Here is a 23,594-nt window from a genome sequence, read left to right as displayed (position 1 = left end):
CCCCCCCCCACCCCCCCCCCCCCCCACCCCCCCCCCCCCCCACCCCCCCCCCCCCCCACCCCCCCCCCCCCCCACCCCCCCCCCCCCCCACCCCCCCCCCCCCCCACCCCCCCCCCCCCCCACCCCCCCCCCCCCCCACCCCCCCCCCCCCCCACCCCCCCCCCCCCCCACCCCCCCCCCCCCCCACCCCCCCCCCCCCCCACCCCCCCCCCCCCCCACCCCCCCCCCCCCCCACCCCCCCCCCCCCCCACCCCCCCCCCCCCCCACCCCCCCCCCCCCCCACCCCCCCCCCCCCCCACCCCCCCCCCCCCCCACCCCCCCCCCCCCCCACCCCCCCCCCCCCCCACCCCCCCCCCCCCCCACCCCCCCCCCCCCCCACCCCCCCCCCCCCCCACCCCCCCCCCCCCCCACCCCCCCCCCCCCCCACCCCCCCCCCCCCCCACCCCCCCCCCCCCCCACCCCCCCCCCCCCCCACCCCCCCCCCCCCCCACCCCCCCCCCCCCCCACCCCCCCCCCCCCCCACCCCCCCCCCCCCCCACCCCCCCCCCCCCCCACCCCCCCCCCCCCCCACCCCCCCCCCCCCCCACCCCCCCCCCCCCCCACCCCCCCCCCCCCCCACCCCCCCCCCCCCCCACCCCCCCCCCCCCCCACCCCCCCCCCCCCCCACCCCCCCCCCCCCCCACCCCCCCCCCCCCCCACCCCCCCCCCCCCCCACCCCCCCCCCCCCCCACCCCCCCCCCCCCCCACCCCCCCCCCCCCCCACCCCCCCCCCCCCCCACCCCCCCCCCCCCCCACCCCCCCCCCCCCCCACCCCCCCCCCCCCCCACCCCCCCCCCCCCCCACCCCCCCCCCCCCCCACCCCCCCCCCCCCCCACCCCCCCCCCCCCCCACCCCCCCCCCCCCCCACCCCCCCCCCCCCCCACCCCCCCCCCCCCCCACCCCCCCCCCCCCCCACCCCCCCCCCCCCCCACCCCCCCCCCCCCCCACCCCCCCCCCCCCCCACCCCCCCCCCCCCCCACCCCCCCCCCCCCCCACCCCCCCCCCCCCCCACCCCCCCCCCCCCCCACCCCCCCCCCCCCCCACCCCCCCCCCCCCCCACCCCCCCCCCCCCCCACCCCCCCCCCCCCCCACCCCCCCCCCCCCCCACCCCCCCCCCCCCCCACCCCCCCCCCCCCCCACCCCCCCCCCCCCCCACCCCCCCCCCCCCCCACCCCCCCCCCCCCCCACCCCCCCCCCCCCCCACCCCCCCCCCCCCCCACCCCCCCCCCCCCCCACCCCCCCCCCCCCCCACCCCCCCCCCCCCCCACCCCCCCCCCCCCCCACCCCCCCCCCCCCCCACCCCCCCCCCCCCCCACCCCCCCCCCCCCCCACCCCCCCCCCCCCCCACCCCCCCCCCCCCCCACCCCCCCCCCCCCCCACCCCCCCCCCCCCCCACCCCCCCCCCCCCCCACCCCCCCCCCCCCCCACCCCCCCCCCCCCCCACCCCCCCCCCCCCCCACCCCCCCCCCCCCCCACCCCCCCCCCCCCCCACCCCCCCCCCCCCCCACCCCCCCCCCCCCCCACCCCCCCCCCCCCCCACCCCCCCCCCCCCCCACCCCCCCCCCCCCCCACCCCCCCCCCCCCCCACCCCCCCCCCCCCCCACCCCCCCCCCCCCCCACCCCCCCCCCCCCCCACCCCCCCCCCCCCCCACCCCCCCCCCCCCCCACCCCCCCCCCCCCCCACCCCCCCCCCCCCCCACCCCCCCCCCCCCCCACCCCCCCCCCCCCCCACCCCCCCCCCCCCCCACCCCCCCCCCCCCCCACCCCCCCCCCCCCCCACCCCCCCCCCCCCCCACCCCCCCCCCCCCCCACCCCCCCCCCCCCCCACCCCCCCCCCCCCCCACCCCCCCCCCCCCCCACCCCCCCCCCCCCCCACCCCCCCCCCCCCCCACCCCCCCCCCCCCCCACCCCCCCCCCCCCCCACCCCCCCCCCCCCCCACCCCCCCCCCCCCCCACCCCCCCCCCCCCCCACCCCCCCCCCCCCCCACCCCCCCCCCCCCCCACCCCCCCCCCCCCCCACCCCCCCCCCCCCCCACCCCCCCCCCCCCCCACCCCCCCCCCCCCCCACCCCCCCCCCCCCCCACCCCCCCCCCCCCCCACCCCCCCCCCCCCCCACCCCCCCCCCCCCCCACCCCCCCCCCCCCCCACCCCCCCCCCCCCCCACCCCCCCCCCCCCCCACCCCCCCCCCCCCCCACCCCCCCCCCCCCCCACCCCCCCCCCCCCCCACCCCCCCCCCCCCCCACCCCCCCCCCCCCCCACCCCCCCCCCCCCCCACCCCCCCCCCCCCCCACCCCCCCCCCCCCCCACCCCCCCCCCCCCCCACCCCCCCCCCCCCCCACCCCCCCCCCCCCCCACCCCCCCCCCCCCCCACCCCCCCCCCCCCCCACCCCCCCCCCCCCCCACCCCCCCCCCCCCCCACCCCCCCCCCCCCCCACCCCCCCCCCCCCCCACCCCCCCCCCCCCCCACCCCCCCCCCCCCCCACCCCCCCCCCCCCCCACCCCCCCCCCCCCCCACCCCCCCCCCCCCCCACCCCCCCCCCCCCCCACCCCCCCCCCCCCCCACCCCCCCCCCCCCCCACCCCCCCCCCCCCCCACCCCCCCCCCCCCCCACCCCCCCCCCCCCCCACCCCCCCCCCCCCCCACCCCCCCCCCCCCCCACCCCCCCCCCCCCCCACCCCCCCCCCCCCCCACCCCCCCCCCCCCCCACCCCCCCCCCCCCCCACCCCCCCCCCCCCCCACCCCCCCCCCCCCCCACCCCCCCCCCCCCCCACCCCCCCCCCCCCCCACCCCCCCCCCCCCCCACCCCCCCCCCCCCCCACCCCCCCCCCCCCCCACCCCCCCCCCCCCCCACCCCCCCCCCCCCCCACCCCCCCCCCCCCCCACCCCCCCCCCCCCCCACCCCCCCCCCCCCCCACCCCCCCCCCCCCCCACCCCCCCCCCCCCCCACCCCCCCCCCCCCCCACCCCCCCCCCCCCCCACCCCCCCCCCCCCCCACCCCCCCCCCCCCCCACCCCCCCCCCCCCCCACCCCCCCCCCCCCCCACCCCCCCCCCCCCCCACCCCCCCCCCCCCCCACCCCCCCCCCCCCCCACCCCCCCCCCCCCCCACCCCCCCCCCCCCCCACCCCCCCCCCCCCCCACCCCCCCCCCCCCCCACCCCCCCCCCCCCCCACCCCCCCCCCCCCCCACCCCCCCCCCCCCCCACCCCCCCCCCCCCCCACCCCCCCCCCCCCCCACCCCCCCCCCCCCCCACCCCCCCCCCCCCCCACCCCCCCCCCCCCCCACCCCCCCCCCCCCCCACCCCCCCCCCCCCCCACCCCCCCCCCCCCCCACCCCCCCCCCCCCCCACCCCCCCCCCCCCCCACCCCCCCCCCCCCCCACCCCCCCCCCCCCCCACCCCCCCCCCCCCCCACCCCCCCCCCCCCCCACCCCCCCCCCCCCCCACCCCCCCCCCCCCCCACCCCCCCCCCCCCCCACCCCCCCCCCCCCCCACCCCCCCCCCCCCCCACCCCCCCCCCCCCCCACCCCCCCCCCCCCCCACCCCCCCCCCCCCCCACCCCCCCCCCCCCCCACCCCCCCCCCCCCCCACCCCCCCCCCCCCCCACCCCCCCCCCCCCCCACCCCCCCCCCCCCCCACCCCCCCCCCCCCCCACCCCCCCCCCCCCCCACCCCCCCCCCCCCCCACCCCCCCCCCCCCCCACCCCCCCCCCCCCCCACCCCCCCCCCCCCCCACCCCCCCCCCCCCCCACCCCCCCCCCCCCCCACCCCCCCCCCCCCCCACCCCCCCCCCCCCCCACCCCCCCCCCCCCCCACCCCCCCCCCCCCCCACCCCCCCCCCCCCCCACCCCCCCCCCCCCCCACCCCCCCCCCCCCCCACCCCCCCCCCCCCCCACCCCCCCCCCCCCCCACCCCCCCCCCCCCCCACCCCCCCCCCCCCCCACCCCCCCCCCCCCCCACCCCCCCCCCCCCCCACCCCCCCCCCCCCCCACCCCCCCCCCCCCCCACCCCCCCCCCCCCCCACCCCCCCCCCCCCCCACCCCCCCCCCCCCCCACCCCCCCCCCCCCCCACCCCCCCCCCCCCCCACCCCCCCCCCCCCCCACCCCCCCCCCCCCCCACCCCCCCAAGATGCCAGCCACAGATGCAGGCGAAACGTCAGGAGAGAATGCTGCTAGAACACGGCCATACAGCCCGGAAACCACACAGCACCCCAGTGATTCTGCTGTGAAAGCCTTCGACAATATATTAGAATAATGATCACAATCACAGTATCAATGTTAATTATGGAATTAAAACTTTTCTTTAATCATGGTTGTGCCCCGTGAGTCTGTTTTGTGAGGCCTGCTTTTTCATATAGCTTCATGGAGAAGTTAGCAGGAAATCATAACATTCCTGGTGGAGTTCCCGTTTATTGCTAGCCCTTTCAAGGAATGTCTAAAGAACTATGCCCTGAAGTTGTGGTTCTCAGTGGAGGGCAGGAAAGAATCATCAATATGTATCCTTTCCCAGGAGGAGTCCTTGCAGTGTGTGTGTGTGTGGGGGGGGGGGGGGGGGGGGGGATTATTTGGGCAGCTGTGGCAACAGAATTGAAAATAGAAAGCTCCTTCTAAACTGTTTTGCTTGCCCTTTTGTGGTTTTTTGTTTTATCTACAGGTTACACATGCTGTGTGAGCTGGAGCACAGCATTGCACCAGTGCTTCAGCAACCTGATGGTGACTGCAGTAAAGATTCTTTGAACTGGCATGCTCGGCTAGAAATGACACAAAACTCATACAGAGCCAAAGAACCCATCTTGGCTCTTAGAAGAGCTTTACTTAGCCTCACTAAAAGGTGAACATACTTTTTTGTGCAAGACTTTAACTTTTTGCTCTTGTTTTAAAAGTCACAGATTAAAACTGTCTGAAATTTACTAATACAAAGACGCTCCCCCCCCCCCCCCCCCCCCCGGAATTATTTCCAAACTGGAGCCATATTGTGTATACAGGCAGACAGAAGCCTTTATTGGCATTATAAATTACCATATTACAATATTAAAAACAAAAAGGGAACGTTTATCAATTAATTGAACCCATTAAAATACATTAAAATATTCATTAAATATCTACATACAGACCCTGTATTCAGAACACAAAGAGAGCTAAATTAACTATGACTATTTTGTGGAGAGTAAATTAAACTTGGCCAGGTAATGCTTCAGAAAGCTTGCAACGTTTTCACAGATAAAATCACAAGAAGCACTGAGTAGGAAGTTCATAACAGATGATGACATATCAATATTTAACCTCTCTATCAAGGGATGAATATACATGGAGCGTGGAAGATCATATATAGAACACTCTAAAAGTACATGTTGGACAGTCTCAACAGCCATTTTATATTGTGTATACTATTTACAAGGAGCTCAAAAGTTAGTCTATTTTGTCCCTGTTACTGGCTGTGAGTAAAAGCTGCACTGAGAGAGAGTGCCTGGTCCAGTCACCTGGTGAGCTTCATAAATGAGAGGGTTTAAAGTCTAGGTCTGCCATGTTCAATGTTTTCGTCACTATCTCAGATTCGCTGATATTTTCTGTGCCCATTGATCCTGCATTGGCAAGATGTACTTGTTTCTATGGCCAACTGTACTCAAGCCTGTGATCCTTGTTACTGTCCATGTGTTTTGTGCCTGATGTAGAAGCATCATAGAATCATAGAGTTGAAAGAGACCTCAAGGGCCATCAAGTCCAACCCCCTGCTATGCAGGAACACACAAGGCACTCCCAACAAATGTTCATCCGGCCTCTGTTAAAAAACCTCTAAAGACTCCACCACTCTCTGAGGCAACTTGTTTTGCAACTCCAGACAGGTTTTTCTTTTGGGGAGAGCAAAAATGGCTCTTTTGACAGTAAAGGCTACCAACTCCTGGTCCAGTGTAAGAATGAGCTAGAACCAAACTGCAAAATGTGTGAGTGTTTTGACTAAGCTGCTTTATGGACCAGGACTCAAAATGGAATTTGTTCTTTAGCACATATTAAGTAGCATTCATAAGTATTTCATCATAATTCTTTTTAATATCCCTGCAGAGAGGATTATAGTGAAGAAATGGGAGAATGTTGGCTTCAAAGTGCCCAAGTTGCTCGAAAAGCTGGTCATCATCAAACAGCATATAATGCTCTCCTTAATGCTGGGAAATCCAAGTTATCCGAATTGTATGTAGAAAGAGCAAAGTGGCTATGGTCCAAGGTAACGGAAGCCAGAAATCAATCTGAACCGTTTAAAAAGCATCTTGATGTATTTTTCTTATGCACAGAAATGCCGTTGATGATAAGTGCCTTTACCATGTTTTGGAAGAAACAATTTCTGCTAATAGCATATGCATTTGTTTTTGTTATGGCTGTGTACATGCATTGGTATGAAAGTAGGTGGTGGGGGGGGGGAATGCAACAGCTGGGGGGAAAAATGCAACTTTCCAAGGCAGTTATATTCCTGAACACATTATTTAACGGACTAAATAAGTAAAACTTCTCCCTGTGAATTAATAGATGAATTTGTAATGAGTCATAATATATATCCAAGGTGCCCCTTGGCAGCACTAATACAATGAATGCCAAATTATTGTACTTGGTTCTTCTTTCACAGGGTGAGGCTCACCAGGGCCTTATCGTTCTTCAGAAAGGAGTCGAATTGTGTTTTCCGGGTAATCAAGTACCGTCCGATGCTAAAAGTAAGATCATCCATGGGGAAGCCCTGCTACTGGTGGGCAGGTTTATGGAAGAAACTGCGAACTTTGAGAGTAATGCTGTCATGAAAAAATATAAAGTAAGTCCAAAAAGCAGTAACAATATTTTAAGTAACAAAAATTGTATGCTTTTGAAGTATGCTTCAGAGGCTCACCCAAAAACTGTTAATAAAGGACATAATAAAGGACATATTATATTTCTAAATGGCAAATATGCATGATCCATTGAACTGTCCTTGCAGCTTTGGAAATACTTCATGGTTTCCCATTCTGTCCTCTGCTATCTATCAGAAGAAATGTGAATGAATGCTTATTGAAATATTCTGATACTTTTCTTGGTTGGTGTACAAATGTATAAAACCTACTTGAGAAGGCTATTTCTATGTTTTGTATTACTGCTTCGCAGTTTACATTTGTGGATCTTTGCAACTTTGTCTTTTGTTACATATTATTTGTTTAGTTGCCTTGAGACGGCTTGTTTAATTTATTTACTTATTAAATATTTTAAATCTTTTTTCCTTTTTTTTCAGGATGTCACTAATTGCTTGCCAGAGTGGGAAAATGGACACTTCTATCTTGCTAAATATTATGATAAATTGATGCCAACAGTAACTGAAAATAAGATGGAAAAACAAGGAGAGCTGATTAGATATATAGTTACTCATTTTGGAAGGTTAGATGCTATGTTGTTACAGTTGGTGCACATAGGATTGGATCATACCTACCACAAATGCAAGTGTTAACAGAGGCCAATCTTTGCCATGTTCTCCTTCCCCCAGCAGCCCCTTAGATGTCCTCAAATGGATGCTGGAAATTGCAGGTCTCCGCTGACACAAGAAGTGGGAAAGCAATGCCCTCCAATTTCCCTCTCCTCATTATAGCCCCTGTGCAGGCTGGGCGGGGCAGGTGTGCTGCCACAGCAACACGCAGTACTGAGGAGGCTCAGAGCTGGGGCTGGGTTGCTGGCAGTTTAGCAAAGAATAAAGTCCAAGGTTACCAAGTCTGTGGGAATGTCCAGAAAGAAATCAAACAGGCCAGAAGTCAAATGCCAGGAATGCATACAGCAACCAGGAGAATCCAAGAATCAAGGTCAGAAGTCGATCTGTTGTCAGTCAGGTCTGGACAGCAGTGGTGTACAGACAAGGTCAAGTAGAATCCACTTTGCAACCACAATTACAGTTCCTGCCCAAAGACCTTTTATTTCTCAGAGCTACTTGCCGGAGACTGCTCTTCAAAGGCTCTGGGTAATTCCTAGACTATAGTCTTGCTGAACAGCATCTCTCCTTTAAGACCTGTCTCAGTCTCCGTCTGCAATGCAGGCTTGCATCTGGAGACTCAGAGCTGCTAGCATCTTCTTTAGTCCTGCTGATTAGTTCTGAACCAGAAGCCTGTGTGAGTTCAGGCTGTACCAGTTCAGCTGCTGTCTCCCTTTCTCAGGCAAACTGTCAATTGCAGCAGGGGCTTCCTCAGAGGAGCTTTCAGTTGCAGCAGAGGGGGCTATGACAGTTCCCCTCAACATGACTTTTCGTCCCTGTGAATCCTGCAACCTCCAATGTCAGCTTTCTGGAAGTCAGAAGGAACTATCAGGGGAAGGGTAATGTGGAGAAGTTACACCAGTGGAGAAATTTGCCAGTGCGCTCTAGTAAAATTAGTAGCCACATTAGATCAGATCAGGAGTCTTCAAACTGTGGCCCTCCAGATGTTCATGGACTACAATTCCCATCAGCCCCTGCCAGCATTGCCAAGTGGTAGGGCTCATGGGAATTGTAGTCTATGAACATCTGGAGTGCCATAGTTTGAAGACCCCTGGATTAGGTCTATCAAGCATCAATCTCACTGTTGTGGTTGTCTGGAATTATTAAGAAGAACAATTTAAATATATTGAAGCTGTGTGATCCTTCTTTCTCTGATGCTTGCCTACCAGTCTCCCTAGTCTATAAGTTGGAAGCATCATGGAAAACAATGCATATCATACTCTGCATCTGAATTCCAGGTACTTCTTGATTATGTAGGTTAACAGAAGCAAGCATTAAACCCTGCAAAATGTCCTTCCCTTATTGGCAGTACATTGAAATTTGAGGTGATAGAACATCAATGTGTATTCTTTGTAAGGCTGTGAAGAAAACTTCTTGTGTTCCACATTTCGTGCATCTGGCAGGAAACCAGTCTTAATTACCTGGAAAATTTCTTCCACTTCTGTGGCCTAAATACAAAGCTTAATTTCACTAGCTGCACATCTTCCTAGTACTTCCATCCTCAGGTATTGTTCCATGGTGGTGCTAATTACAGTTGATGGTGACAAATTGCTGTTTCCAACTCCTTACTTCGTCACATTTAAAGGGGAAAAAATAATCTCTTCGTTTAGTACAGGCTTCAGTAAACAAAAAAGTACCTCATGTCCAGACTCTTGCATTTTGTCAAAGGCTTCTTAGTCCATTTGAGCAATTCCAGGGTGAACAAGGTATCTTAGTTAGAATGCCTTGCTTACAAACTCACAAAAATCGTACAATATGTAGCTAGCGATTATACCTGACTGTATTTCAATTGCAGGTCTCTGCGTTTTGGAAACCAATTTATCTATCAGTCAATGCCCAGAATGCTATCTTTGTGGCTTGACTTAGGAGCAAAAGCATATGAATGTGAGAAAGGTAAGGCTTTTAATTTTTTTTTCAATTTCTATATTGTTTTGAGCCTCTTTTTTTGCCAGACTGATACAAGAATATGATATATTGCATAAATGACTTGGCAGAGAGAGATTCCACACAATTTGTGTATAGCGTATATAGCAATGCAGAACTTGTGTGAAGTGTTTCAGAATTCTTTAAAGCAATAAAATAGTGAACTTGATTCAAATATTAAAGTTACTTTGCCCCAAAGAATGATGTAGTTTAATATATATACATGGTGTATGTAAATAAATGGTCCTGCAAATGGGTTGTAGGTGGTGGTTATATCTTTAAATATTAATTTCAGGGACATGCTTGAGTCGCTTCTTTTAGTACTAAAATATTTAGTCCAAATTTATACTCATTGTGGGGAAATTCTAAGTGAATTAGAATTCTTCATAGGTTTCTCCATTTTGCCATTCTGTGGGCACAAAAAAAGGAGCAATTTTTGTCAGAACTCTCAGGAGACCTCCAATTCCCACCAATTTATTCCTAGGATGCGTGTCGTGCTGCTGTGGGAGGGAAAAATGGGGCAAAAAAAATTCCCTTTCCCTCATGCCTCTGAAGAACTAGGCAGGATCCAAACCTGTGATGACAATCAGGCTTGGCAGTTCTCAATCCCTGCAAAATTTCTAAAATATATATTGGCTGCAACAACACTGCTAGTGAGAGATTACTAAAGAGAATTACTATACATTACATCCAGAAGCTACCTTAATTGCATTTGCGCTCTTGCCCAGTGAAAGCGAAGAAGGGCTTTTTAGAATCTCATCTCACTCATATCTGGAGAGGAAATACATAGCATTATATAAAGATCTGGCCTTTCTTGGTATATTCAGCAGTAGATGCTGGTTTGTTTCTTTTGCCACTTAAAGACTCTCAACCCTCCATGAAATCTCCCCAACCCTTTAGTTAACATTGTTCACGAACCCTTAACTTATCAGTGAACATTTCTGGGTCGTTCCATCAGTTTGGGATTGTGGGCTTTTCATTTTTCAGTGAAACAAGCTATCGTTTTTGTTCCATTGTCTAGTTGGTCGTCATGATCGTGCGCAAATGAAAGCTGATTTGGCTAAAATTAACAAGGTGATTACAGAACACACACAACTGTTGGCTCCTTACCAGTTTTTGACAGCTTTCTCCCAACTGATCTCTCGAATCTGCCACTCTCACAGTGAAGTCTTCGTTGTTCTTATGGCAATCATTGCCAAGGTTTTTGTAGCCTATCCTCAACAGGCAATGTGGATGATGACAGCCGTGTCTAAGGTAAGTTCCATTTTCTTTTTGGTTGATTACAAGCTGGGAGAGGGGGCATGAAGATTCATGTGAGAAGGCATTTCCCATTCTTTTTTTCCCTGCCAGCACTTGCTGTGTACTTTGTGAGCTGCTGGCCAAGTGACTACTCGGTCCACACTTTCAACCCCTAGCAATTGCTGAAGGTTTTATGGGTCAGCTGATCTTGTGGCTTAAAATGGGCTTGCAAAAATCCCCACTGACCCCTTAACCCTCCCAATCCCTCCATTTTCTCCCCTTCCTCAACCCAACCAATTCCTCCTTTTTCATGGGGATCTTGTGTTGGTAAATGTCAGCCAGGATTCTGCATAACATATACACAAGTGCAGGCATTGCTGGCTGCTTCTGCAGGTGTGGAGTTAACCAGTGGTGGGATTCAGCAGGTTCGCACCACTTCAGCAGAACCAGTTGTTAAAATGGTGCTTGTAAACAACCAGTTGTTAAATTGTTTGAATCCCACCACTGGAGTTAATCCTATATTTCCGGGTGATCTTATTGAACTACACAGTGGGGCCAGGTAGGGAGTTAGATATGTAATTCCCTACACCCACTCATTCCAAGAGAGGCAAATTCAGTACAGGGTATAGCACAATAATTTTGCACATGTGGAGTTGCTACTTCCTTTGAAATGAAGTTTCCCACATGCACACCATTTTATGTGTCGCCATGATATTGGATCAGGGAGATGTTCTAATGAGAAAAGGGAACCTAGTGATATCAGTTGTTACCGATAGTATCTTTTTAATTTATAATCTGTGATTATTGACGGTTTTGAGCATTTCCTAGTAGATTGGCAATAGGTTTTATTGAATTACTGACAATGTGTGTTCTCTTTTGTATGTTTTGCAGTCCTCTTATCCAATGCGTATGAATAGATGCAAAGAAATTTTAAGCAATGCCATTCACATGAAGCCAGCTCTAGGAAAATTTATTGAGGATGCAACTCGCCTGACAGATAAGCTCCTAGAGCTGTGTAACAAATCGGTAACATTTGAGTTTTTGGTTTTCAGTATCGTAGTTTTTCTAACTAGGTTAAGATTGTTCAGGCTCATACTGTGTTTTCTGTAGGACAATATAGTTAAAAATAAAATATTTTAAAAATAGAGAATAAGATTACCAAATGAATTATCAAATGAATTACAGTTGACTACTGCCTACTTTAAAGGAATTTATAAATAAATTATCTTTGCTGTTATGAACTTTATTTGGGAAGGTATTTGTAAATTGCTACCAATGCAGTTCCCCTCCCGCACAAAACTACTTGTGGAAATAGAAGATCTTGCGGTGATGATCCCATGAAGTATTTCCATTTTCCTTTGAGCAGTGTTTCTTGCTCTTTTCCAGGTTGATGGCAACACCTCCACACTGAGCATGGGTATTCATTTCAAAAGTTTAAAGAAGCTGGTAGAAGAACAGACATTTAGTGAGATCCTTATTCCTTTGCAGTCGGTAATGATACCTACGCTCCCTTCAGTTCCTGGCACACACTCCAATCATGACCCTTTCCCTGGAGGCTGGGCTTATATTGCTGGCTTTGGAGATACGGTAAATGTCCATTGGCATTTCTTTTCATGTATACATACATTTGTTTTTCTGTGTGGGATGACTTGCTCACCTGCTGGAAGACAAGAAAGAAATAATAAAGTGAAAAAGTCTTTTGAAATGGGGGGGGGGGGGTTAAGTGTAATTCTGAAGATAGTCTGAGTTGAAATTTACAACTCATCTGTACCTAACAGTGCCAAGTTGTAAATCTTGTATTTAAAAAGCTATAGAATCATGCCTGCTTTTTCTTTAGATTGAAATCCTCGCATCTCTTCAGAAGCCTAAAAAGATCACTTTAAAAGGTTCAGATGGGAAATCCTATATCATGATGTGCAAACCAAAGGATGATCTAAGGAAGGACTGTCGACTCATGGAGTTCAACTCCTTGATAAATAAGGTTCAGTTGCTCTAAATGTGATAACTGTTGGACATTGATTTGGGTGTAACTGATAAAGTCATTTAATCCTCTTTATTTCATAAGAATTGCTGGATCAGAGCAATAATTTAATCCAACATATTGTTTCTAGTAGTGGCCAGTTGGATGCCACAGAAAAGACCACAAACAGGGCCTGCAGACAGCTGCCCTTACCTTCAGACTGCTCCACAGTATCCAATAATCAGAAGGATTTTGCCCCTGTATCCAGAAGGACCATTTGGCTGTCATGACTTATAGCCACCTATAAAATCTATTCTCCATAAATCTGTCCTGTCCTCTTCTAAATCCATCTAAGTCGGTAGCCAGCTCCACATCTTATGGCAGTGATTTCCATAAGTCATCCGTTGTGTGAAGGAATACTTCATGCTGCCTTCCTTGAATCTACTGCCAACTGGTTTCATAGGGCTGAGTTCTGTCAGATCAACTACAGCTGATCTTTTTCCAAAACTGAAAAGCCCCACATGCTTTACCCTTGCCTTTACAGGGAAGGCTCTCCAACCCACTAATAATTTTTGTTTGTTCTTTCTGCACTTTTTCCAATTCTTCAATATTCTTTTTAAGATGCAGCAGCCAGAATGGTACACAGTACTTTAAATGAGACAACACCAGGGGCTTGTGGAAGGGTGTTATACACACATTTTCATTCTCAGTCCATTTTCCAATGAACCCTAGCATGGAATTTGCCTTTTTAAAATCTGCTGCTGTTGCACATTGAGGCCGTTTTTGCACGGCACAGTTACACCGGGGGTGAGCTGGGATCATATATATCCAGGCTATTTTATCCTGGTTTCTGCATACACATGGTTCCCCGCTTCTGCCCAGAAGCAGAGTTAGTAATGCTCCTTTTTCTTCCCACTATTCAGACTTCTGTATTTGCTATGGAAGCATTTCTGAGCATGCCCAGTGTCCCGTATTCTGATTGGCTGTTGCTTTTGAGTGGCAACTTGAATGGACATCAGGCGGGAAGATCAGCCAGCTGGGCGGGAACAATACACTTGGTCTGCCCCCGATTGGTGTTTTTGTGTATGTGCTGTGGGAATGGAAGAAATTGATTTGTGTTTTTAATGGTTTAAAATAAGATTTTGCTGTAAGAGAAAGAAAACTAGTGAATGGGCCTGCTGATTGATTTAAAATAAAGCTTGTACTGTGGAAAATAGACCAGGTGATTGTTCTGATTGACTGTTGCTTTTGAGTGGCAGCTTGAATGAACGTCAGGTGGGGAGATCAGCCTGCTTGGCAGGAAAAATAAACCGGTCTTGCTCCTGTTTGGTTTTTGCATGGCACAGTCACAGGCAGTGTCACACCAGGATTGTTAAAAAGAACCTCCAGACTGGCGATTTTTGAAAATCCTGGGCTAAGGTATATTGCAGGGGAACACCGGGGCAGACCCTATGCAGCTTCAGGAGCCGTGCGGAATTCCCGGCTGCACAGGGATATTTTCTGTCCTCACACCTGGATATTTTGACCATGTCTGCATTTTCAATGAGCTGTCAATTACAACCTTCTGATGGTCTGTTATCACCAATGGGACCAGCTTCAGTCAGGTGCTTGGTGAATTGCTGTGCACCTCACCATGGGAAAAGAAATGTCTAGCCTGTTTGCAAAAATTAAGAAATTGGATTGAGTAACAAAAGAACAATTTATTTATTTATTATACTTACTGATTTATTGTTGTTATAGTGCTTAAGAAAGGATGCAGAGTCACGTAGACGAGAACTCCACATCAGGACCTATGCTGTTATTCCCCTGAATGAGGAATGTGGGATAATTGAATGGGTGAATAATACTGCTGGCTTGCGAAATATCCTGATCAAGCTATATAAGGAGAAAGGTAAGGAAAAAACTTTCAAAATCAGCAGTGGGGATGGTAGAAAGCAGAATGTGGTTTAATATATTACAATGTGGTAATTTTACCTCCTTGGTACAGCTAGAGCACTACAGTAATACTATCTGTCTCAGGTTCACTGCACTGCCCAGCCAAGAATTTACTGTGCTGTGTCTGACTCACTCTCATAGGTATCCATATGCCTGGAAAGGAGCTACGTCAGTGTATGATCCCAAAGACTGCACCTTTACAAGAAAAGTTGAAAGTTTTCAAAGAAACTCTACTGCCCCGGCACCCTCCAATTTTTCATGAATGGTTTCTGAGAACATTTCCTGATCCTACATCTTGGTTAGTTTTTTTGCCATGTATTGTTGCAGTTGTGCTTTTGTAATGCTCTGGGCTTTAAAGGAAACTTTAGCCAGAGTACTAAGATCACAGGGAGAGGTTCTCTGGACTGTCCTATTGAGCAAGGAAGCTAATCTGATGGGTTCACGAGAGAGGGCCTTCCTTTTCTGTGGCAGACTGACATTTATGGAACAACCACTTGAGGGAAGTATGCCTGGCCCCTCCGCTTCTAACTTTAGAAGGCAGCCGAAGATGACATTTGACTTGTTCTTCTGCCTACTAATGGTTTTAAATTATCAAATTTAACTAGTGGTTTTTGTGTATTTTATGTTTTTTATTATTATTTACACTATGTCACCTTTCCATGTTAGGTGACTCATAAATGAATATAAGTACTATGTTAATACAGAAAAAACTATGAAGACAAAAACATTTATTTATTAGAATAAATACACAGGATTCAGAAACTCTACCTGAATTTCTTTAAGAAATGGCAAAGGGGTTCTGGAATCTCAGGTTGTTATTTTTACCTTCTCTTAGGTACAACAGCAGGTCTGCATATAGTCGTTCGACCGCAGTGATGTCAATGGTTGGATACATTCTGGGCCTTGGGGACCGTCATGGAGAAAATATTCTGTTTGATTCCCTAACAGGTGAATGTGTGCACGTGGATTTCAACTGTTTGTTCAATAAGGTGAGCATGTGAATATCTCTTACTGTTCTCCCCACTGAATCAAAAATCATGTTCCTGTTCAACTACGTTGCTTAAGTAGCAGTTATAGGCTTCACATTTACCACTGAGTTCTTGGTAAACAAAGCAGTGTTGAATGTATTGTCAAAGGCTTTCATGGCTGGAATCACAGAGGTGTTTTGTGGTTTCCGGGCTGTATGGCCGTGTTCTAGAAGCATTTTCTCCTAACGTTTCATGAAGTCATGCCCGCAAGGGTCACCAGGAAGAGGCGAGACGTGGAGATTTCATCTGGTGGAGAGTGCCAGCGGCAGGAAGCGCGGGATTCCGTGATCCTGGCAACTCTGCCGTGTGCTAGGCTCAGCCTCCTTTTATTAGGGTTTACAAGAGGGGGGGCAATGTGGGCGGACCGGGAGGCAGGAGAGCGGGAGAGCGGGAGATCATCATGTGATGCATGATCTCATAGGGCTGCTACATGCAGGAGGAAGCGTCCGCGTCTGGGTCTAATCCACACCTGGGGGCAAGAGCCCCTTTGTCCCTTTGTCTGGGACACCTGGTGATCGTGAGTCAGGCATCTCATGACCTGTGACTCACGGGGGACTGGGGGGTGGGGGAGCGTGTGCGCCCAGAAGGCCGTAGCTGGCACCGGCATTCCAAGCGCTCTATCTACGGTTCTGCTGGGTTCGCGGGCTCCATCCCTACATCTCCCCGTTTCTAACGTTTTAGAACGGGAGCCGAATTAGTTGGGACAATTTAGGGGAACGCTTGCCTCCCCAGGAACTCGCTCAAGCCGGTTGAGCTGTTTGTGCAACATGAGAACCTGGTTTCTACGCAGGGGAAAGTCAAAGGGCTTCTTACATACATTATAAGCAAGGCTAGAAATACATTGCATAGAACAGGCTCCAACAATAAAGGTATACAATCAAACCAATGCAGAATTGAACAGTAGTACAGTATCTGGCAACTCATGCACTTTTCATATGAATCAACAATAACAAGCAATCAATAGCGGCATGATTATCTAAGGTTGCTTGACGAAGCTCTTGCTGCTCGGAGGCCAGGGCATCCAGAGCAGTCGAGGTGGAGTTGATGGACTTCGCAAGGGCGCAGGCCAGACGGCCGATAATCTTGGCGTTACAGGAAACAAGTCCGGGGACTCCCACAAGGGAAGTCGCGAGGGAAACATACTCTGCCTCGGGAGGGGCAACCGCGTCGCTCCGGCAAGAGGGGTCGAGGGGAAGGGCGGAGCGGCGGCAGCGCCTGGGCTCCCGTGGCGGAGCCTGAGGCAAGACGACGGTAAGGCGGCTGAGACAGCAGAGAGTCCCAGCGGAAAGATGAGCGGGGATGTAACAACAACAAATAACATAACTTCTAAAATCAAGGCATGCAATAACTTCAACGATCAGTTGGGTTACAGTAAACAATAAACATTGCTAAACGATACATAAGCTGGATGATGTACGGAAGGGGGGCAGCCCGTGGCTGCATAATTGTCCAATGCATGGCTCTTGCTGTTTGACTACCAAAGCTACGGAGCAATGGTGGTAGAGTCCATGGATTTCTCAAGAGCGTAGGGAGAGCTACTGATAGTCTTCAGCATTACAAGTTCAGTGACTCTCATGATCAAGGCTGTGAGAGAAGGCATGTTCCGATAACAATCAAGTGGCTGAAAACGGCGGAGAGTTCCAAAGGTTAACCTATCAGGAATGTTCCTGGCTGCAACTCCAAACTTCAGCCAGGGGGTGGCAGAGAGGGAGAGAGGATGGCGACTGTAGATGAGGAGCAGCGACACGCAGCATCGACCTCTGAGCCATAGCTGGCTCAGGCTGCCGTTCCCCCCTGGGGGGGGCCCAGTGAGGGCTGCAATCTTCGTGGAAGAATAGGTGTGCTGGCTCCAGAGAGATCCCTCCCATCTCGGCCCAGGTTGGGGGGCAATCGGGCCCTCTCAACAGGGCGGCTGGGTCGGATCCTCCAGGGAGACCCGCTCCATCTCCGGGATGGGGCTGGCCTGGCATGGCGAGCTGGACTCCTGTATGGAAGAGAAAAACAAGCAACGCTTTTCCCCTAGGGGATTTGCGCTGGCAGAGTTAAGGGAAAACCTGAGCCCTGAGTGGGGGGCGAGCAATTTTGAATGATTGATAGAGAATAATACTTTGGATATGGTCTGCTGGATGAGACCTTGATTGGGTCGATAGGGGGGGCACTACTCTCCTTTCTTTCGTTTGTATGGCCCAGATCTCCTTAAAGATGCGGTTGGCCCATTCCAGCGATCGGCTTGCAACATTCAAGGCATTAGAAACACATAACACAAGGGTGGAGACATGAAGGGCTCCACAGAGCTTGGGGGAGGGGAGTGAGGGAAGGTCACACCCAGGTCGGGTGCTTGTTTGCAAGGCAATCCCAATCACCGTCTAAAGTGTGGGTTTTTAGCAAAGCAACTTAAACAATTCACAATGCATAGAGAGGGTTTAGAAAGAAAAAATGCAGAGAGAACAGTTCCTGGGCTTGAGGTTTGATCACACGAGCAACTTGAGAGGGGTTTTGCGAAGAAAAACCTTTTATCAAATCCTAGATCTAGAGGTGGGGTGTGTCAGCCCATTCGAGAGAAGGAGGAGGTGAGCAGAAGAAAAGGGAAGGGGGGAAGGGTTTGGAAGCTAACCCTACCTTCCCCTCCTGTAAGGAGACTCTAGCTGGTTTGAATTCGCTGCCTATCTTCACAGTGGAGACTGTGTAAGATAGGTGGGGCTGAGAGAGCCCCTAGGTACTGTGACTGGCCAGATGGCACTCAGCCGAAAATGTGGGAGCACGGAAGTAATCCTGGTTTCACATATAAATCTGCACTACGCCAATGTGGCAGTGTAGGCTCAGATAGACAAAGGAAAAGGTTCTCAAGGAAAAGTTTGAAGAAGAACTTTGGGGGTTTAAATTAAGATGGAGGTGGCTTGAAGCAGATTCCACTGGCATCCTAGGGAGCACTGTGCCCCTTAAAGGCTGATACCATAATGGGTGAAACCTTTCAAGGCATAGGCACACATAATCAAAAGGAGGAAAACTTTAGATTTAAGCACAAGAGTATAGCTTAGAAGCAATGGAAAAGTCCCCCTCATGAGGGGAAAACCTTAAGGGTTCCCTTTAAAGGGGCAAGACACACAGAACATACATGAGCATATACAATGCAATGAGGAGGTTTGCAATTTTGACTCAAGATCCTTTTTCAGGCATCCAGTGAGCTTAATAAGCAAGCTGAAAAGGAAGTGTGGTTAGTCTTTTCTCCTAGCTCTGTAGGAGGTGTATCCAAACTGAATCATTTTTATTGAGCACACAATGGGAGACATATCTAGGAGGAAACAACATGAGCTGAAACATTCAGGCTTCCCTTCCCCCCCTCCCGGGGGGGAGGGGCCGTCGACTCTTTTCGCTGTGAAAAAGGAAGGTTTAGGTGGGGGTCGACGGGGGAATCGTGCAAGCCTTTGTTCTCTATGAGCTTGATTCCGAACCGGCTCATTCTGGTCTTTAGAGGCACGCACATGTTGGATTACTATGAGAATGGCTACACCTGGGTTTGGGAAGCTTATCCTCTGGACCTTGCAGGGCGGTTCCCTTGCAGGCTGGGATCCTGCTCTTCCTGAGGTACTGACGATTTTTCTGGTACTGGGAGCATTGAGCTTAGGGCTTTGCATACGCTCAGAGACTATGAGATCTGGCTTGAACCTTGCGGCTGGAGGGGGCCAAGGGGGCTGCTTCTTTATGAAGGACTCTAGGCTTAAGGCCATTGCACGAGTATCTTCCCCTTCCCAGGCCTCCCTGCCCTGTAGATTGGCTATGGGGCACTTTGCGGAGGTCTCGAGGTGGCAGTCCTCTCAGTTAGCGAGATGGACTGGGCATGGTGCCAGAACGTTGGCATTTTCTTCCGTCAGCATTTCTTTCCGCTGCAAATCAGTGGCTATGCGCTTTGCCTTGCGGAGTTCGGTGAGAACGTTGTAACCTATGGGGCGATACTCGACAACTCGCTGGATGACGCCATCTTCCCCCACATGGTCGGTGAAGTGGATGGGGCACATGGCGAGGAGGTCGGCTTCGTCTTCCGTCAGGGTTTCCTTCCTCCGCAGATCGTGGTAAATACGCTCTGCTAGAGTTTTGAAACTCGCGCCATTACGTGGCGTTGACGGAGGTGTGGTGGCTTCGGAAACAAAAGGGGGAAGCGGAGCAGAAGGCGGAGCGAAAGGAGGAGGCGGTAGAGCCGTGAGAGTGCGAGCGGGAGAGTTTGAATGAGGCAAGGAAGCAAATGAAACGGGAGGAGGACAGGCGTCCTGTTTAGTGGATAGAGAAAATTCCGGGGTTGAAATTGTAGGTGAAAGATCGAAAGGAGGGAGATCCATGGCAGAGAAACCATGGACCTGCAGGCTGATGGCGACATAACATTGCCTCCACGTCAGTAGCAGCGACATCGGCGCGCGAGGCTCTCTGTGCAGAGTGCGCCCGATGTTTTCCCAGTCCTTAAGATTGAATGTCCCCCTCTCTGGGTACCATGGACATTGCCTATCAATCTCCCCAACCAATTCGCGCAGATCCCTTCTCTTTACTGGGACTCTGCCGCTTTTCGTTAGCGCTTTCAGCTCGCTAACGTGCTTGTCATAAGCCGTGCTTTTGCAAGCTCCCATACTTACCAGTGGTTCGTCAGACAAGAGAGTGTCCTAGAACACGGGTCCGAGGATGCGCCGATCCAGCGGACGGTCGGTACCGAGAGCGTGGGTCCGAGGATGCGCCGATCCAGCAGACGGTCGGTACCGAGAGGCCCTTTCCCAGGCGACGGTGAGCAGGGTGGAGGTTCGAGGATTCCCGGGTTTCGGCACCAGCTTGAAGTCATGCCCGCGAGGGTCACCAGGAAGAGGCGAGACGCGGAGATTTCATCTGGTGGAGAGCGCCAGCGGCAGGAAGCGCGGGATTCCGTGATCCTGGCAACTCTGCCGTGTGCTAGGCTCAGCCTCCTTTTATTAGGGTTTACAAGAGGGGGGGCAATGTGGGCGGACCGGGAGGCAGGAGAGCGGGAGAGCGGGAGATCATCATGTGATGCATGATCTCATAGGGCTGCTACATGCAGGAGGAAGCGTCCGCGTCTGGGTCTAATCCACACCTGGGGGCAAGAGCCTCTTTGTCCCTTTGTCTGGGACACCTGGTGATCGTGAGTCAGGCATCTCATGACCTGTGACTCACGGGGGACTGGGGGGTGGGGGAGCGTGTGCGCCCAGAAGGCCGTAGCTGGCACCGGCATTCCAAGCGCTCTATCTACGGTTCTGCTGGGTTCGCGGGCTCCATCCCTACAGTTTCACCTGTCTGATCCTCTGAAGATGCCAGCCACAGATGCAGGGGAAACGTCAGGAGAAAATGCTACTAGAACATGGCCATACAGCCCAGAAACCATACAACACCCCAAAGCAGTGATGTTTGAAACTACATCATAAGAATACTGAAAAAGACCTACTTGAAGGATTTTTTAAAAATCTATTTTAAACTTCCTGTGATTTGCAAAACAGGCTGTTCTGTTCATAACCAAAAATACTTGGATTTTCTGTGAAGTCCCGTGTAATGTTGCTCTAGATTGGAGTAACTCTGTGTGAGAGTAAGAAACCAGGTCTTTAGTGAAACAATTTTATTTAGCATATGTTTTATTTTTTCCCCGTCATTCATCTAAAAGACTACAATAATGCAATTTGAATTTATATCTGAATAAACATGGTTAGAATAGCAGTTATACCGTAGTGGATACATTTCCACTTGAAGCATCCGATTAAATTAACTTCTTTTTCAATTTCAAGGGGGAAAGTTTTGATTTTCCAGAAATAGTTCCATTTCGCCTTACGCAAAACATGGTCAGTGGGATGGGTCCGATGGGGATAGAAGGCCTCTTCCGAAGGGCTTGTGAAGTTATAATGAGACTCATGCGTGATCAGAGAGAACCACTAATGAGGTATGATAACAGTCTTTATTCACAGTGGATTAAATTCATATAGGGTTGGATTTCTGCTGGGGGAACAGGAGAGCAGTTTTTGTCATTACAGTTCAATATGTGGATAATTGGAAACCCTTGATATATTATTTGCACAAAACAAAAACAGTAAATTGATGATGAGTGATTTTTAAGGTTGAGAGACTGTCAAAATGAGATCTAACAGAAAAAAGTGTAATGTTTATCAGTGACTATAAAGATCCAATTTTATTTTTCTGATAATATTCTTGTGTAAACTCGGTGCAGATGAAATTGAGAGTTCTTATGATAAATATCTTTGGTGACTTTTCTTTGCCTTTTTGTGTTGTTAAGCTTTTTAAAAATACCAATAAAACTTGTAATGGAAACTTTTTCCTTTCAACAACAAATATAGTTACGACTAAAGTATTTTCCCAAGCAATCTATTTGGTTTGTATTTATACAGTGTGTTGAAGACTTTTCTCCATGATCCTCTGGTGGAGTGGAGTAAACCAGTAAAAGGCAATTCAAAAGCCCAAGTGAATGAAACTGGAGAAATTGTTAATGAAAAGGTTAGTTGTGGGAATCACCCAAACAAGATGTCCTCCTGTCCCCATAGGAGAAGGGCCATTCACAGTGAATATCCAATGGTCTGTTCCCCTGGACTCCCAGACACAAATAATGTGCCTCTGTCCCACACATCTGTTACTTGCACCCTTCTTGATGTTATGTGGAAGGGGAAATGAAGCTGCTGCCATTGAGAGATTTAATATTGCCACATTAACAGCATCCTGTATCATTGTATCTAATTGTTTGCTTCTTTTTCAGGCCAAGACACATGTCCTGGATATAGATCAACGACTGCAGGGTGTGATTAAAAACAGGAATAGGGTAAAAGGTCTGCCTTTATCGATTGAAGGGCATGTTCACCATCTCATTCAAGATGCAACTGATGAAAATTTGCTGTGCCAGATGTACCTTGGCTGGGCTCCATACATGTAAAATGCTGTCATTTGCAAATGATCCTACAACAGTTTTTGTAAAAGGACTTTTTTACAAAAAGATTTTCTATAGTTGGTAATTTTCTATGCCTTGGTAATTTTTTCCAGTGCAAGGCCCTGTTTAAGTTTCACTGTCTGTACATCTTTGATACAGAAATGTAATATAAACAATAAAAGTAATATTTATGTATCTAAAAAGCTATTTGTAAACATTACAATCGTTACTTTAAAATGTTGTTGGAATCATTATTTTAAAACTTTGAATACAGACCATTTACTAAAATAGTTCAATTTTATGTATATAATTATCAAGACCAAAATTTTTGAGATTAACATTATTATTTTAGTTCTAATAACATTAAGAATTATTTCAAATACAGACCATGACTCAGAGAGCCTTAAAGAACATGTACTTTTCCCTGAATCAGTTCCATTTCACATCTCAAAATGGCTTCTGGAAGTCCTCCAACTCCCATGGCATGTTTTTATTTCACTACTATTCTGTGTCTTAGCCATATGCTTCAGAAGTGGTTTCCAAATGCAATCTGTAGAGTCGCATAATAAACATTAGAATTTAAAAGAACCTGTGGCGCAGATCTATGCATAATAAATAGCCTATAACTGATACAGTTTAGATCATGTTCGCAAACAAAATAATATCTCCATAGATGTAAACTAGATGCTCGGTAAACAGAGTTTTGGCCTGATAAACCTAAAATTCAAAAGGCTATGTGTCATCGTTTTCAGTATATGCTGCTTTCCTCAATACTAAAAACTGCCATCTGCTTTCTTCACTCGGACTTTAATCATTGTTTGCATCTTAAAGCTTGCTATTAAAAGTGGTGGAATCACCAAATTATATTTTCAAGCCTCTCTCAAAATAAGTAAATACATGCTGTGTAGTTTTCATTTCACTTTGGGCCTTAGACTTGGAGGATTCAGAGTCCCTATAAGGCAATGCTGGCGAACCTATGGCACGGGTGCCAGAGGTGGCACTCAGAGCCCTCTCTGTGGGCACACACGCACAGAGTTCGTCATGTGGGGGGTGGAAAATAATCCCCCCCCACACACACACACACACA

General features: G+C 52.2%; 1 protein-coding gene across 1 annotated transcript in view; it reads left to right on the top strand.

Annotated features, from left to right (window-relative positions):
* Window positions 1-22,744, top strand: part of ATR (ATR serine/threonine kinase) — a 59,124-nt gene extending 36,380 nt beyond the window's left edge. Inside the window, exons 23-37 of the mRNA XM_048506916.1 lie at window positions 4,637-4,866; window positions 6,096-6,255; window positions 6,652-6,831; window positions 7,282-7,424; window positions 9,302-9,399; window positions 10,451-10,683; window positions 11,560-11,694; window positions 12,055-12,255; window positions 12,506-12,649; window positions 14,369-14,519; window positions 14,705-14,861; window positions 15,399-15,552; window positions 21,363-21,514; window positions 21,978-22,083; window positions 22,340-22,744. Coding sequence (XP_048362873.1) covers window positions 4,637-4,866; window positions 6,096-6,255; window positions 6,652-6,831; window positions 7,282-7,424; window positions 9,302-9,399; window positions 10,451-10,683; window positions 11,560-11,694; window positions 12,055-12,255; window positions 12,506-12,649; window positions 14,369-14,519; window positions 14,705-14,861; window positions 15,399-15,552; window positions 21,363-21,514; window positions 21,978-22,083; window positions 22,340-22,513 — 2,418 coding nt within the window. The 3' untranslated portion in view covers window positions 22,514-22,744. The remainder of the gene's footprint in view (window positions 1-4,636; window positions 4,867-6,095; window positions 6,256-6,651; window positions 6,832-7,281; window positions 7,425-9,301; window positions 9,400-10,450; window positions 10,684-11,559; window positions 11,695-12,054; window positions 12,256-12,505; window positions 12,650-14,368; window positions 14,520-14,704; window positions 14,862-15,398; window positions 15,553-21,362; window positions 21,515-21,977; window positions 22,084-22,339) is intronic.
* The last annotated feature ends 850 nt before the right edge of the window (window positions 22,745-23,594 follow it).

Source organism: Sphaerodactylus townsendi, linkage group LG08, assembly GCF_021028975.2.
Source record: "Sphaerodactylus townsendi isolate TG3544 linkage group LG08, MPM_Stown_v2.3, whole genome shotgun sequence".
Taxonomy (NCBI): domain Eukaryota; kingdom Metazoa; phylum Chordata; class Lepidosauria; order Squamata; family Sphaerodactylidae; genus Sphaerodactylus; species Sphaerodactylus townsendi.
This window is presented reverse-complemented; position numbering and strand designations above follow the sequence as displayed.